Here is a 17,861-nt window from a genome sequence, read left to right as displayed (position 1 = left end):
AAGCGGATTATATTGAGAGAGCCATCTATAAATATTATTATGGCAAAATACATAGTTTATCCATTGACCTTGCACCCAAATCCTTGTTATACATTTCTCGACCATGGGCAACTTTTTACACATCCAATCTTTTAGAAGTGTGTCTAATACACATTATTTTTTTCTTGACCAATTTTCCAAAACATGTGTAATTTCACGCTCCAATCAAATAGTGACACGTGTCATTAACTTATTAAAAAAAAGTTTAAATTATAATTAGATCCCATCTTCTTCATTAAATCCATCACCATGGTTGCCTTCTCTTCGATCGACCACCATCAAATCTTACCTTCCATCTCCGACTACTATTCTTCAATCAAAAATCAGCTATGTGAAGTTCTCGACTACCAGCGCAGCATCATCTCTAACCTCATATCTCCATTAAAATTATTTTTCTTTCACTCTAAAAGAATCCCATAATAATAATCTGGATTAACTTCTTTAAGTAAGAAGGCCTACACATTTACTGTCGAACTTATTATCTTTCCGCTAAAATCTTTAAATTTCATTTTATTCTTCATAAAAATCAAGGATGGCAAGAACCACCATAGAGGGCAGAGGAGGACTGCTGTTGGTGGCCAAGGCGGTGGCTAAACTAAAAAAGAGTTGCAAAGAGCAGTGAAGTCTCTAATTAAAGACAACATCGACCATAGATTCACCTTCTCATCAATCAATCTCCATTAATTTGCAGAAACCTAAAATATCTCTCTTCCAAAAACCACTATCTCTCTACCTTTAAAATTTCATAGACCATCAAGCTTCATTATTGGACTCTTCACAAGAAACAAAGAAAGGCCGTTCTGGGGATATGGGGGATTGTTGAAGACAAACATGGGAGAACCTTTTGTTTCGTTGAAGAATGAACAAAACAAAGTAAAAGAAAAAGGAATAAAAGAAAAAAAGAAAAAGGAAAATCAATTTGACCCGTTAGATAAAGTTTGTTAGATCTGAATCGTTCAAATAAAACATCAGATATATATTTTTGTTTATTCACACGCCTTATTTTGTTGGTAAAACACGCGCTGGCCACGTAGGCAAAGTAGTGTGTATTAGGCACACTTTGAAAAGGTTCAGTGCGTAAGGTAATTTTCGTCTGTAAAAAGTGTGTAACAGGGATTTCGTCCATAATTCAGGGGGTAACTTATGTATTTTGCCTCCTACTATTTGCTATATTATGGATTATAGGTACTTTTTTTATGGTTATAAGATGTATTTAATATATTTAAGCTATTGTATTCATAAATACAGTAGCAAAAATAGGCGTGAATCAGGAAAGTCCAACTAATTAGTTGTTATATTTGAGTGTATTCAACTGTATTCATAGAGTGAAATATGAGATTACAACTGGACAGATTATTGTATTATTTAAAATAAATAAGGTATCAACATTTGCTATAGGAGGTAAAAATTCCTATTAATAATACCATATTTGGCCAAGCTTTCAAAATTATAGCCCGTTTGGATTGGCTTATTTTAGGTGCTTTTAAGTCAAAATTGCTTTTAAGCCATTTTCTAATGTTTGAATAAAGTAAAAAAAATGATTTTAATCACTTATTTTTAAGCTAAAATGACAAAAATAAGCTAAAAGTCAAAAGTTAAAATTCTTAACTTATGGCTTTCGGCTTAAAAGTCACTTAACAAACCCATCCAAACGGGCTCTTAGTTTATTTTGAAAAGTACTATTCTCAAATTAGTAAAAAGCAGCTTGTATTTGATTAATTAGTTTTTTTGGTAAATTTCCATAACCCGCGGGGTAACTTGCTCACTATGCAATAGCTCGCAACTCATACAGGAGATGTAAATCGCATTAGGCAAGCTCGATTATGGCTATTCAAAACCGAACCATAACAATTAACTGAACTGTAAAATTGCTTTATTGGCTTATTGATATTGGGTTATCGGGGTAATGGCTGGTGAACAGATTAAAATTTTATGATTAATAATTTAACGATTTGGGGGTGGATTACTCAATTTCTTTATTGGATAAACTGTTAACCCGTTAAGAATTTTTATCTTTATATATACTCCTATATATACTACTTGAAACCCTAAATCCGTAATTTCTCAATTCAATACTAGCAGCAATCGTCTCACTCAGCAGTCAGCTCTTCAAAGTTCAAACATGGATTTGGCCAGACGTGGATTGCATGTCACATGGATTTTTCTTTGAGATAAGAAAGAGATTTGTTTGTGTACTAGTTAACTAACTTGTTTTCCTCGTAATAATATTTTTTTCTTCTTTTAGTTAAGTTGACGATTTTTTTATCCATACCACATATTTATGGTTTGTTTTGATGGTTGTTACATAGCGTTTCATAATGTATCATATCGTATTGTATTGTACTGTACTGTATTGTTTGATGAATACAATATTTGGATGGATTGTGTCGTTTTGCCGTCGTTTTATGGTATCATGTACCAGTAATATGATGAATAAACTTGCAATATTATAAAGAAAAATTGATACGATATATAAAAAGGTATGGTAAATAATTAAATAAAATTATTTAATAATAATGAAGGATGAGATTGTGAGAAAAACACAAGGAAACGATGCGACCACACCAAATCGGTCGTTACATAAAGTGACATATTTCATCGTTACGTTATGATAGATTTAACGATACGATACAATAAAAACACAAGGAAACGACGTGACCACACTAAATCGATCGTTACATAAAGTGGCACATTTTATCGTTATGTAATGATAGATTTAACGATACGATACAATAAAATTTAAGTAACAATTAAAATAAATATTGTATTTAAAGCAATAATACGATACGATACAATAGGTAACAGCCATCCAAACAAGTTGTTACTCATCTTGTATTAGATACTGCATGTCATTTGGATTAAGAAATATAATATAAATAAATCTAGACCTAAATTTTTCCTTATCTCTAGTTCTCTACTTCTTTATTATTGTTTAATTGATTTAGCCAATAATCGTTAATCCGAGACGTCCTATTGGTTGGCTAACGGTTTACTACATTTATAAACCGATACCGATAAGCCGAACCATTAAGCATGAATATTTGCTTGATCCGCCCGATAAGCACCCGTAAGCCTGACACAACGAGATCTAAGGAGGCTACTCGTGAGGGGAATCGATCCCAGGTCTCCCATATGGAAAATCACTCACCCAACCAACTCAGTCGAGTGTTGTTGAACAGTAATTAATGTTTGGACAAAATTTTAAAAAGCGTTTTAGGTGCGTTTTTCTTAAAACTACTTTTTTGCGGAAAAACTATTTTTTCTGCTTCTACTTAAAAACATTATTTTTCTTCTAAAATTTTGATCAAATACCTTAATTTTAGAATAAAAATATTACTTTTAACCGGAAAAAAAGCTCGGCAATATGGGCTATAAGATAGGGAAGTTTGTATTTTTAGTCACTCAACCATCCATAAATTCTAGTGTTGATTACTTGTGATGTTTCTGGCTAAGAAAATTCAACTTTCAATCAATTGAATGTGCACTTTTGATCTTGCTACTTGTGAATTTTCATTTGACAATCCATCTTTCACTTTAAATTTGTGCCATGACTCCATATTTAATGATAATATAGTTGTAAAAATAGTTTTAATGTAACATATTTTCTATATAGAGGAACCAAAACATATATTTTTATGAATTGAATGCTAAATATGCTTATTCAGATACTACATGAGTTAAAATTAAATTTTACCAATAACAAAGGCGCCACAAATGTTAATATCCCTATTAAAATATATTTGGTGTTTCAAGAATTGATTAAATTTCTCGTGTAGTTTTAAATATGACATTTTTATTTTTTCAAGGTATCTTTTATTTGTTGTCCTTTTTAATAGAGGTTTTGCCTTTATTTGAAAGAAGACATGATTAGTTCATAATGGATAGTATAGCAAATTATCAGAAGAAAAACAGTTCAAAAAATTTAGTCATTTATACTTTTTTAAAAGTCAATCAGATTAAAGTTCTCTTATAATTTTTTTTGCTATTAATAATGCATCTGATTTTTAAAGTAGTACAGATTCTTGTGTATCTTGAAATTAGAACTATTATACCTTATTACAAAATATTCACTTAGTATTGACAATATTTGAAATGTAAAAAGATAAGTACTTAATTAGTACTAATCAAAAAGAATAATAAGGATATAGATTTTACGGTAAGATAAATAATCCTCAAAACTAAGAAATTATATTTAAAAAGTGAACATTAATGGGACCATGCCAATATTAAATTATGGGCTTATTAGTAAAAAAATAGTAAAGAGATTCTTTCTGGAATGTAGAGATTGTCCTTATTTGGTGGGAAAAAACTATAGGTGTTTATCGGGCAGGCTGAGACGGGCTGAACGGGAAAAACTCCAGCCCGTTTGGTTAGCGGGCGGGCTGTTTAGCGGGCTGGGGGCGGGTTTGGAAATTTCTGGTTTTTTAGGGCCTGTTCGGGTTCGGTCCCTAGCGGGTTCGGACGGACCGGGCTACTTTTTAAATTTTATTTTTCTTATTCAATATTATTGATACTTAAATATTTGCAAACTTTTAAGGCTTAGAATTAAACTTTGAAGTTTAAAGTTTTAAGTTTTAAGTTTTAAATTTGAAATTTGTATTTTAAAATTATAAAATTGAAATTAGAAAGTAAGTGGCTACAAATAAGGCCAATAGGCAAATTATTTATAAAATTGAACGAAAAAAGAGTAAAACTAAATTTTCATGCATAATAAATTAATAATACTTCAAAATTTAAATTAATCTAACAAACTAAAACATTAAGCATAAATACGTCTAATAATTTTAAAATAACACAAATTGTCTCAAATCAACTTAAATACGAATTTGTGGAGTACGTTCAAGACAACTCTTGATATGCCTCCTTAAAGAGCCCGTGCCACACTTTGGACGAAGATTTAAGACTAGACCACTGTTCTTGCACTTTACTTTCTGAGCTTCTTCATTTTCTTCTACCACCTCAAAGTGTAAACATATGAGCGCACTCTAGAAGTACGGGGCATGATTTAACTTGAAGTCTTGAATTGAGAATTTAAGAACAATAATATCAAGAGAGAATTAGAGTAGTAACTAAAAGAGAGTGAATTGTGAGAAAAAAATAAAGAAGAAGCAGGACTATTTATAGGTTTTAAAAGGTTAAAAATGTAATTTTTTTAATTATTAGGGGTGGGAGGGCTATTTTTTTAATGGGGGAGGCCGAAATGGCCATTTCTGCAAAATTTGGCCGTTCCCCAACGGTCATTTCTCAATTTGACCGTCGGCAATGGTCCAAATATTTTTTTTTAAAAAAATTCAGCAACGGTAAACGGGCTCATAACGGGTTGCAGCCCGTTAACAACCCGTTAACGGGTCACAGACTTAGCAGGTTTGGTGCACCGTTAACCAGAACATGAACATCCACAACCCGCCCCTCCTGCCAACCCATCTCAATCCGCCCAATTATGAATAGTAGCAGCTGAATCGGGCTGAAAATGGGTCAGCCCGGCCCGATTAACAGGCTTAGTTCAAAAAACTACATATAATGAAAAGTAATTGTCTTGTCTTTTGTCAGTGTGCTTATTTTTGCAGGTTTTAAGAATTGTGAGGAGTCAAAGGAAAGACATGAACACATTACATAATTCAAAAAATATTGGTCAAAATGGATGACACCTAATTAATTGATAAAATTCTATGTCTTTTTTGTCTTTCTGAATTCTTAATCCTCTTATAATGGAGTTGTAAGCACATGTTTACTAAGAGCATGAATGTGGGGTCACTTCAAACAAACCCTAATCTTTTAGAGAAATTTTCACAAACCACTATTGTTTAGTGGTTATTAGCTAGTTGTAGCTATCATTTACTATATTACTTTCTATAGTTATGTTTTTAGTTTTTTTAGAGTGTATTCGATGTATTTAAGCTACTGTATTCATTAATACAGTAGCAAAACTCGACGTGAAACAGGTGATTCCAGCTAGACAATTATTGTATTCGACTGTATTCACGATATGTATTTGTGAATACAGTAACGTAAATAGCGCAAATCGTGGTTTATTCAGTTGTTTTTAAATGGAAAGTGAATCAATTAACACAATAGACTCCTAATATAACTCGACTAACTCAATTACATCACCCATAATCTGTATTTGACGCGAAATGTGCTGAATATTTTTCCCAACTACAATAAAACAGAGCAATCGCTGAGTTTCTAATCCTTCCCTTTTCTGTTGATATCGTTCGTGGGTGTTTCTGTTTTCAACCAATAAAATTCGAGATTTATTTATAGTGCAAAAACATATGAATACATACTGCAGATACATTTGAATGCATATATACATAAATTATATTACTTAAAAAAAATATGAATACATTCATGGAATACAACGAGACAGTGAATACAATGATATACATGGAATACAACGAGATACATTGAAATACAATGAAAAAAAAAGATAGTGAATACAATAAAATACATGAAAATACAGCGAGATACATTGAAATACAATGAAAAAAAAGGTGACAGACTCTTCAAGTTGCTCATCCCCAAACTCCGTCGTCTTTTGATAATAGGCTAGATTCATGTAATTTGGCGACTGTTTATGCCCTAGCTTGACTATATTTCACTGTTATAGGATAGTTAAATGATGATAAATTGGCTCTAATTGCGAATTTCATGTTTTGCAGGAGCGAGTTGCATGTATGAGGACTTAGAACTGTAATTGGAGCTAGATTGAAGCAAGGGAAGCCCTTCAGAGCTGAGTACGTGGAAAGAAGAGAGAAATAAAGGCTGAAATGATGACCCAGACTAGCGCGTCCACTAGCGCGACCGCGCTAGCCTAGGAGTTCAAGGCAGGATGGTAGGCCATATGCGCGGTCATTAGCGCGACCGCGCTAGCCCAGTTTCAGAAAAATAAAGTTCAAGGGTAAACTTGGAAGTTTGGGGGCAATTCCACAAAACCTAAAAGAGGTCCAGCTCGCCCAAAGGAAGATTATCAAGGTTTGGATAGTTGAGTTCAAGAGAGGAAAGCAAGAGGCAATGAGGAGACTTCAACATAGAGTTTTTCCTTTCTCCCTTTTTGTATTTTACCATTTGTGATGAATTTGGCTTTTGTTAAGATGAACACTAGTATGAGTAGCTAAATATTTAGTCTAAGGTTTTGATGGAACCTATTGAAGGATGAACTTCTTGTTATGTTAATATAGTTTGTTTAGTTTAATCTCTATTTGTGTCAACTATGTTCTTGTTGTAGTTAAGTGATATGATCCTCAATTAGCTGTGCCTATTTAGTATGTATTACTCGGGAGAGAGTGCATATTTAGGTAATTGTTGAATAACACCACTCCCAAAGTATATGAGGGATCAATAACCGAGGGTTTAAAGGCGAAATTAGGAATAACGAAGCTTTGGGTGCGACTAAAGTGAGCTGTATTAAAAGCCAGCTAGCGTAACTCGGGAGAGTGCGTCTAGTAAATTGTCGTGATTACTCGGGAGAGATTTACGATAATAAGAGTGCTCATGATCGATAGAGACGGTTAGGCAAATCTATATGAAACATAACCGGAAGGGATTCCATCAATAGGGAAATCACAACCTTAGATCCTTCTCTTAATTGTTTACAACTTAATCATAGTTAGTCTTTATTTACTTAATTGCAGTCTGTCATAGTTAGTAAAAATATCCTCAATTGTGATTCAAAACGTTTGGGAAGTTGATTACATAGAATTTAGTGAGTCTGACAAGAGTAATTGATAGGTTAATTCCTGGTGGGTTCGACTCTGGGCGAAATACTCAGATTACATTTGCGACGTCCGTTTGTCCTTTTTATAAGGTATAGTTGGGCGTGATCAAATTTTGGCGCCGTTTCCGGGGAACTAACGGTGTTATCAATTAAAATTGAAAGAAGTACAAAAATCTTAGTGTAGTCAGTTTTCTCTATATCCAATCTATACATTGAAATTTTACTGTTTGTTGACTTGGTTGTACAAATGCATGCCTAGAAACTCATCGAGAACTGGTGAAGTATTTGAAGCATTATCAGATCCCGTGAAAGTTTTCAAGACCTTGAATCGGGCCAACCAGAAAAACAAACAACAACAACAAACAACTGAACAATTTGAACCAGACATGGGGGATCACGTAGTAGACCTAGCTGCGCCATTAGCACCGGTGGCACCTCTTGTGCCAGAGGCTGCGCTATATGACTAGGCACAACCCACAGCAGAGAACTTGGCCACAACGATTTTAGTCCCGCAGATACAGGCTAAATCGTTTCAAATCTCGAACAACATGCTGCACTTGTTGCAAAACAAGGGACTATTCTCGGGGTCACAAATCGAAGATCCTCAACAACACTTGAAGAATTTCCTATCAATTTGCAAAACTCAAAGGCAGCCCAACGTAACTCAGGAAGCAATAAAGTTGTTGTTGTTTCCATTCTCAGTGACGGGAGCTGCCCAAACCTGGCTAAACTCACTTCCCATTAATTCCATAACGACTTGGGAGGAGTTGGTCAAGCAATTTGTGAACAAGTTTCATCCACCCAACAAGACTGCTTAACAAATTGATGAAATTCTGAGTTTCAGACAGAGACCAATAGAGACACTACAAGAAACATGGGAACGATTCAAAGGGATGTTGGTTATATGTCCGCACCACGGTATTCCATATCAGATGTTGGGGTAGCGGTTTTACATGGGTTTGGCAAATGGCATGAAGGGTAATGTTGATGCTTCAGCTGGTGGAGCATTTTTGAGCAAAACATGGAGAGAAAGCTAGAGTCTGCTTGACAAGATGGCACAGAATTCGGGATGGACAACCAGGAATGCACCTATCACTCCAGTAGTTCACTCAATGCCCTTAGATCCATCCAACACTCTTGCTAAAAACATGGCCACGTTAATGACACAGATGAGTATACTCACCAAAAAGGTGGAAGAGTCAGAGCAGAAGCAGCAGATACACATTGTAGATACTACCAATGGGGGCTTATGCACATCTTGCATTAGTCAACCAATTGGTAACCAGTGGAATGCAGAAATTGATTATCATCACTACCATGAGGACATGAATTATGTGTCTAATTATGGAGGCCAGAGACAGGGTGGTCAAACTTGGGGCCAACAAAATCTTTCGTACAGGACAGTCCAGCCACAACTCAACAATGGAAACATGGGAGGTATGAGACCTCACAATAATATGGCGCCTTATCAAAGGCCACAAGGATATAATAATCAAAATCAGCAGCAGGGGTATCATTCTCCTCAGCAATAGCATGGTGGAAGACATAAAGATGGGTTTGCTAGACTCGAGGCAATAATGTAACAGGTTATTGGGTCAAATGCAAAAATCAGTGAAAGAGTAGATGCACATGAGTCAGCTATCAAGAATATTGAAGTGCAGATGGGCCAGATTTCAATGTCTTTGAATACTCGTCCTCATAGGACACCACCTGCAGACACTCAGATAAATCCAAAAGATCAAGGCCCGAAGCAGCTGATGGCAGTGAGTCTACGTAATGACAGAGACTTAGACTTAGAGCAAGAGAGGGCTCGAGAAAGCAGATAGGCTGAGACACTTGTACCAGTGCCCATTAAGCTAGATGAGTTAACGAGACTGACATAGGTGACAGTACAACTTGCCCAGTAAGAACATAACACCCAGATTGAGGCTGAAAAAGAAGTTGAGACAGCTAGGAACCGATAGTTGAGGTGGTAGCTGACAAAGAAAATACCCACATTAGTGGGAAGAAGAGACCCCCTGCACCATTCCCTCAGAGGCTGGCTAAGTACCAAAAAGAGGAGCAATACAAGAAATTCTTGGAGATGCTGAAACAAATCCAGGTAAACATTCCATTAATTGATGCTTTGAAGGAGATGCCTGGTTATGCAAAAATGATGAAGGACTTGATGTCCCAAAAATTTGATTTCCAAGACTTGGCAACAGTGACTCTTACTCAGACCTGCAGTGCGATGGTGACTAGACCAATTGCTGAGAAGTTATCTGACCCAGGGAGTTTCACAATTCCCTGCACCATTGGTAACTTTGCTTTCGCCAAAGCACTTTGTGATTTGGGGGCTAGCATAAATCTCATGCCCCTGGCGATCTATAAGAGGTTGGGGATTAGAAGAGCTAGACCCACTTCTATGTTGTTGCAGCTGGCTGACAAGACCGTGAAAAGACCCTCTGGTATCTTGGATGATGTGTTGATCCAGGTAGGGAAATTTGTGTTCCCTGCAGATTTTGTGATTCTAGATTGCAAGGTAGATGAAGAAATTCCCATAATTTTGGGAAGGCCGTTCTTGGCCACTGGGATAACTCTCATTTATTGTGAGACTAGGGAGCTCAAGATGAGGTTGAACGATGAGGAGATAACATTCAATGTGCAAAAATCTATGAGGCGACCAAGTGATTTCGCCAATTGTTCTCTTATTGATGCCGTAGATGTAATCGTAGAAGCTTATGATGAGACGCTAACTATTGAGGACCCCCTTGCTGCATGTTTGGTAACTTTGGATGAGGTGAAGGGGGAAGAACTCGCAGAATGGGTGTTGACTTTAAAGGGTAGAGGGTTTTGGGATAGAACTCTTGAATTCGAGCCCCTGCATTTAGAAAATAGAGGAACTCCTCTAGTCAAGCCATCCATAGAAGAACAACCAAAGCTGGAATTAAAGCCACTGCCTGCCCATCTCAGGTATGAATTCCTAGGGCCTAACTCCACATTACCTATTATTATCTCATCTAGTTTGTTAGATGTACAGGCACAACAACTTTTGCAGGTGCTCAAGGAGTGTAAGTCTGCCATTGGATGGACCGTGGCAGACATAAAGGGGATCCACCCAGCCTATTGTATGCATAAAATTCTGCTGGAAGAGGAATACAAACCTTCCAGGGAACACCAAAGAAGGCTGAACCCCAACATAAAGGAAGTGGTGAAGAAAGAAGTGATAAATTGGTTGGATGAGGGAATTATTTTCCCAATCTCTGATAGCAACTGGGTTAGCCTGGTGCAATGTGTGCCTAAGAAGGGTGGCATGACGGTGGTAAAAAATGATAACAATGAGCTGATCTCTACAAGAATCGTCACAGGCTGGAGAATTTGCATGGACTACAGAAAATTGAATATGGCCACCCGGAAAGACCACTTCCCACTTCCCTTCATTGATCAGATGCTAGACAAATTGGTAGGGAGGTCTCACTTCTGTTTTCTGGATGGGTACTCTGGGTACAATCAAATTTCCATTGCACTAGAGGACAGAGAGAAGACCTTCTTCACTTGCCCTTATGACATTTATGCTTTTCGGAATATGCCTTTTGGCCTATGCAATGCTCCCGCCATATTCTAAAGGTGCATGATGGCCATATTCACTGACATGGTCTAAGACATAATGGAGGTGTTCATGGATGATTTCTCAGTAGTGGGGAACTTGTTCGACGAGTGCCTTATAAATCTGACCCGAGTGTTGAAACGATGTATTGAGCCTAACCTGGTTCTTAATTGGGAGAAGTGCCATTTCATGGTACAAGAGGGCATAGTCTTGGGACACTGGGTATCAAGTAAAGGAATCGAGGTAGATCGTGCTAAAGTTGACGTGATAGCAAAACTGCCACCTCCCACCTCAGTCAAGGCAATCAGGAGATTCCTCGGGCATGCCGGTTTATACCGGAGATTCATAAGAGACTTCTCAAAAATTGCCAACCCTCTTTGTAAGTTGTTAGAAAAATATCACCCCTTCTTGTTTCCTGATGATTGCAGGGTGGCATTCGAGGAGTTAAAAAAGAAGCTAGTCACAACACCCATCATTATTGCCCCCGACTGGGAGCAACCATTCGAACTTATGTGTGACGCCAGTGACTATGCAGTGGGGGCAGTGCTGGGACAGTAGAAAGACAAGCTAATGCACCCGATTTACTATGTTAGTAGAATGCTGAGTGGAGCCCAACTGAACTACACTGTGACTGAAAATGAGATGCTGGCTGTGATGTTTGCATTTGACAAGTTCATATCATACCTGATTGGCTCTAAGGTAATTGTATATACTGATCATGCATCTCTCAGGTACTTTATTGAGAAGAAGGAGTCTAAACCGCACCTGATTCGTTGGGTGCTGTTACTGCAAGAGTTTGACCTCGAAATTCGTGACCTTAAGGGCACAAAAAACCAAGTCGCTGATCATCTATCACGACTTGAGGGAGCTGAAAACTCAGTTGAGGTTGAGGATATTCTGGAAACCTTTCCAGAAGAGTAGCTGCTCGCTACAAGCCTTGAGGAAATGCCATGGTATGCAGATTTTGCAAATTACATGGCAAGCGGTATAGTGCCTTATGACCTTTCCTCTGTACAAAAGAAAACGTTTTATCGTGACTGCCGCATGTATTATTGGGATGAACCTTATCTGCTTCAAATATGTGTTGACAATATGATCCGGAGGTGTGTCTCCGAGATAGACCAATCTTCTGTTTTGTAGGCATGTCACGCATCGGCGTATGGAGGGCATTTTGGAGGAGTCTGGACGGTTGCGAAAGTGCTAGAGGCCGAGTTCTACTAGCCAACAGTGTTTAAGGATGCAAATCAATAAGTGAAGGGCTGTAATGAATGTCAGCGAACCAGGAACATTTTCCGTCGCCATGAGATGCCCATGAACCCAATTCAAGAGGTTGAAGTATTCGATGTTTGGGGGATTGATTTCATGGGCCCCTTCGTCAGCTCCTTTGGCAATAAGTACATACTGGTGGCTATAAATTACGTGTCCAAATGGGTAGAAGCTGCATCACTTCCCATCAATGATGTAAGAGTGGTGGTGGGGTTTTTGAAAAAGAACATATTCACCCATTTTGGGACCCCGAGAGTTATTATCAGTGACGGAGGCACTCACTTCTGTAATCGAGCTTTCGAGAAGTTGCTGGCAAAGTATGACGTGCACTACAAAGTGACAATACCATATCATCCTCAGATCAGTGGGCAAGTCGAAGTGTCTAATAGAGAGATAAAGAGTGTATTGACCAAGACTGTAAATGCCACAAGAACTGATTGGGCAAAAAAGCTAGATGATGCACTCTGGGCCTATAGAACTGCTTTTAAAACACCGATTGGTATGTCACCATATAAGTTGGTATTTGGGAAGGCCTGCCATTTGCTAGTGGAACTTGAACATAGAGCTTGGTGGACACTGAAATAGCTGAATCTAGACATTGAGGCTGCGGGCACAACGAGAATCACAGAATTGCATGAGCTTGACGAGTTCCGATATCTGGCTTTTGAGAGCACACGATTGTACAAGGAAAGAATGAAGAGGTTACATGACCAGAACATTGTTGAGCGACATTTCAACCCTGGGGACATGGTATTGCTTTCTAACTCAAGATTAAGGCTATTCCCGGGTAAGCTCAAGTCACTATGGTCTAGCCCATTTCGAGTGGTCGAAGTATTCCCTTCAGGAGCTGTAAAGATTGCCTCAGAGAAAGACTCTCATATATTTAGAGTCAATGGGCAGAGATTGAAACTATATGTAGGCATGAGTGAACCAAAGGAAGTGTTAGAGATCCACCTGACTGAACCTTAGAGGTCGAGCGAGCTTTAAATGTGCTTGTCTGCGTCGTGCCGCGACATTAAATCAGGTGCTACATGGGAGGCAACCCAATAATAGTAGTAGTTGTTAATTTTGAGTATGGGGAAGTACTAACCAATGCATGTGAGTTTGGGCAGGTGACAAGTCCATGGGAAGCGGAAAGAACAGGTGAAAAATATGAAAAAAATATGCCCAGGTGTGCGCCCGCGCTACCCACCGCACTACAGGCCGCGCATATGGGCAAGTGTTTTGCCTCAGTTCCAAAACACTAGCGCGACCGCACTACAGACCACACATGTGCCCGTGCTAGAAGTGCGTCTGCGCTAGTGGCCGCGCATATGGGCAAGTGTTTTGCCTGGACTAGCACGGCCGTGCTTGTACCGCGCTAGTTGTGCACAACTGATGCGTTTGTTTTCTTTTCCCTTTAACTTACTATTAGTTTAGTCTAAATTTTTACTTTAGTCTAAAATTCCCCCTCCCCCCATCTAATTTCCCCCTCTTCAACTCTAACGCCCATATCAAAACCTAAACCCCCCTTTTTCTTCAAGAACTCCATCTTCTTCATCTCCCCTCTTCTTCAAATTCCCAACAAAACTTCCCCAAGTATCAAGCCACGCTCTCCCCCACTATTTTTCTATTTTCCCCACAGTATCTCACTATAGGTATGAGTTCTTTTTGTCAATTTTTCCTCTTTTTTTTTCAGATTTTGTTTTTTTAATTTATGTATTTCTCTAGTTTTTGTTTCTTTTCGTTTCTTAGTAGAATTTGTAGCTTATGTTATAGTGATTGTGGGTGGTATGATTGGTGGAATGTAGCTTGAATTAGTATATGATTATAGGGACATTGTAGTGGTTTTGGGGTTGTAACATGTTTGAAATGGGGTGTGAGTATATAATGCCCACAAGGTATTTGTGTAAATGCCTCAGTGAATGTAATTGTGTAATTGTGACTAATTATGTGTGTAAAGTCTGAGTAACCGCATTGCGTCACAATTTTGTTTTGGGCTGTGCTAATGTTCTTATGTTTTCCAAGTACTATGGCTCCATCTAGGAAACGTCGCACCACAGGTGCCTGTTTTAGCAGTCAAGCTGGATCGTCTAGGGTGCGCGGGTCAGCTCCTGCTCTTCCCTTTGATAGTAGCAGGTTTATGTCTGCCAAAGCTCAAGACCACTTTGCGGATAAGGCCCCTAAAAAGCCGATACCTGAAAGGGGCATTGATATAGGATCGGTCCAATTGGGCTGCCCTCACATGTATATTGAGCTGGTAAGGCGGGGGTTACAAACCTTCATTGACGAGCCGGGCGAGGGGAATGTGATGGTTGTCCGAAAGTTTTACGCCAATGTGAAAGAGAATGTGAATGGAGTTGTAACTGTGCGTAGAAAGGCAGTGGATGCCTCTGTTGAAGCTATACGGACGATGTATCAGCTGCCCGCTCCTGTGGATCCTTATGCTAACTATTATGAGGGGTATGGCAGATCACACATGCAGTGGGCGATGTTCTTTGAAACAATTTGTGTACCCAAAAAGGATATTATCTGGATGAAGTATGGTCGGAAGTTTCACTCTTCAGCGCTGACCTTTGAAGGGAAGTGCTGGTTGTATATTATCAACAACCGCCTGATCCCATCTTTCAACACTACGGAGGTGAATGGTCCTCGAGCGGCTCTGATTTGGTGCTTTGTTAATGGTCACGACTTTGACGTGGCCAAAGTGATTCATGAGGAGATGTTCACCCGTTGTCCAGTAAAAAGGTGCGGGTTCTTCTTTCCTTCATTGGTTACTAGACTTTGCCGGGCAGCTCGGGTGCCGGAAAATCTGGATTTAGATGGGAGAGTGCCAAGAGACCACAAGTTCCGAGCTGACAAGGTCACTACTGGTAAGGAGCCGGTGGCAGCAGGTGGTGATGCTAGTGGTGATTCTGATGACTCTGAGGATGAGGAGGCTGAGAAGGAGGATGCAGAGGCCGAGCCACAGGCCCATAAGCAAATTGCAGCAGCTACAGCACCATCTAGGACTGCAGCACCAACTGGAGTTGCTCGGGTTAACCAGTTCATAGCTTTGGAGCAGGAGGTGGCTAGATTGCGTACCTTGGTTGCTAACTTGGGTACACGTGTTGACGCGGTGGCTGACAGGCAGGTGAAATCGAAGAAGAGAATTTTGGGCTGGTTGAGAGCTTTGGGTCGTGCTTGCAATTTGAACCCAGACATGGTCTCCGGTCAAGAGTGATCTTTCAGGGAAGTTTCTTTACCTCACTATTCTTTATTTTGTATGCCATGGGGACACGGCTTCATTTTAAGTGTGGGGTTGGGGTTATTTCAATGTATGTATGTATATGTAACAAGTTGACTGTTTGATGTTTCTTTGTTTCTTCTTGATTGTTTTTGGTGTTTTGAGTAATGGTTACATTAAGTAAGCTTAAGGTAGGTAAGTTGACTTGTCCCGAAGACGAATCTTTTTCGATGGGGTTCTTGAGGGTCTAAGCCGACGTAAAAAAATAGGAATATGGGGACTCTTCGTGATGACGGACCTTTTATGCAGTTTTCTTGAGGGAAGTAAGTCTAAAGAAAATACCAAAAAGATTTTTTTTTTTGTTTTAGGTAGTGTAGTAACTCCCCCTTGGTTTTTCTTTGGGCCACGATTCTTTTCCAAGGGTTTATCTTGAACCGGGTATATTTAGTTTTTATTTATTTAGTTTTTAGTTTTTAGTTAGTATTGATGAGCTACAAGCTGAAGTAGAAAGAGAAACCCTTGGCGTTGATACACTTGAACACAGTAGACACTAGAGTGTAACGCTTAGTCTCAGTGGTTGATTCTTGCTAAAGTGCCTTAAATTGTATGTTTGTAACTGACTTGAATACTCAAAAGAGAGTGTCCGGATAAGCTAATCTGGAGTGAGTCATGTGCCATGTGTGTGTGATTTGTACTGTATTCTATGCTTTACATTCGATGCCTAGAACTTGCCCCGTGTGTTTGCAAATGAAATAGTAATTTCATTCAGTCTTAGAAGTGATATAGGCATTTCTTTGTTAAGCTAGATATATAAAGTGGACCCACCTAAACGTAATACATCATAGTCAACCCCGTTGAACCTATAAGCCTGTTTCTTTAGCAACCACATTGCGAACCTTACCCAATTGTTTGAATAGCCATCTGTTTGAACCCCTTTACCTCCTGTAAGCACTTGAATGGTAGTGAAATATGCAAAAGCTAAAGTGTGGGTTGATGGTTTGGTTTTTGAGTGGAACCGATGAAATAGAGGAAAGGTGCAATTGTGTGGAAAACTAAAAGAATAAGCACCACTTAAAAAAAAAGTAAATGTAGTAGTTGGTAAGTGGTAATTTGATACAATTGCACCTAATGGAGTGAGATGTTATAAATAAAAATGTGGTGGAATGTGTGGTTGACATAAGTATGGTTTTGAATGTTAATGTGATTGTATTAAAAGTGCTTAGGGAGGTTAGTCACTATATCCAAATATATCCTACCCGTCCCTTAGCCTACATTACAACCAAGTGAAGTCCTAATTGATCTTAGATTGAATAGGCTCGATTAGTAGAGTAGTACACTACGGACAAGCCTATGGTGCGTCTTTGTGGCATGTGAATGTTCTTTTTGAGAGTGAGCGAATTTTGTTTATCTAAGTTCCTAATTGTTCTTAATATTAATATTTGCGGAACTACTCTCTTGTGTGATGTGAGGGCATGTGATTCACGAAGGAAAGGTAAGTCTTGACTTATGTATAGAGTAATTTGAGTAAGTACGAACATTGCACGGCACGTGAGAGTCGACTTTTGAGGCAAAGATTGTTCACTACTAGGCGTAACTTTGGTGATTTGTTCTTGGTGTGATAGGCTAGGGGAAAAGGCTTAGTGAAGGAACCTTTATAGAGTGTGGTGGATTGCTCAAGGACTAGTAATGATTTAAGTGTGGGGTGTTGATAATAGGCTAGATTCATATAATTTGGTGACTATTTATGCCCCAGCTTGACTATGTTTCACTATCATAGGATAGTTAAATGATGATAAATTGGCTCTAATTGCGAATTTCATGTTTTGCAAGAACGCGTTACATGCATGAGGACTTAGAACTATAATTGGAGCTAGATTGAAGCAAGGAAAGCCCCTCGGAGCTGAGTACGTGGGAAGAAGAGAGAAATAAAGGCTGAAATGATGACCCAGACTAGCATGCCCACTAGCGCGACCACACTAGCCCAGGAGTTCGAGGCAGAATGGTAGGCCACATGCACGGTCATTAGCGTGCCCATTAGCACGATCGCA

At 38.7% G+C, this 17,861-nt stretch overlaps 1 protein-coding gene across 1 annotated transcript; it reads left to right on the top strand.

Moving 5' to 3' along the window:
- Positions 1-11,939: 11,939 nt before the first annotated feature.
- LOC107824396 (uncharacterized) lies at positions 11,940-13,577 on the top strand. The gene is made up of 2 exons (XM_016651141.1): positions 11,940-12,041; positions 13,194-13,577. The coding sequence occupies exons 1-2, from the start codon at positions 11,940-11,942 to the stop codon at positions 13,575-13,577; spliced, it is 486 nt and encodes a 161-aa protein (XP_016506627.1).
- The last annotated feature ends 4,284 nt before the right edge of the window (positions 13,578-17,861 follow it).

The sequence above is a fragment of the Nicotiana tabacum genome, chromosome 6 (assembly GCF_000715075.1).
Source record: "Nicotiana tabacum cultivar K326 chromosome 6, ASM71507v2, whole genome shotgun sequence".
Classification (NCBI taxonomy): domain Eukaryota; kingdom Viridiplantae; phylum Streptophyta; class Magnoliopsida; order Solanales; family Solanaceae; genus Nicotiana; species Nicotiana tabacum.
This window is presented reverse-complemented; position numbering and strand designations above follow the sequence as displayed.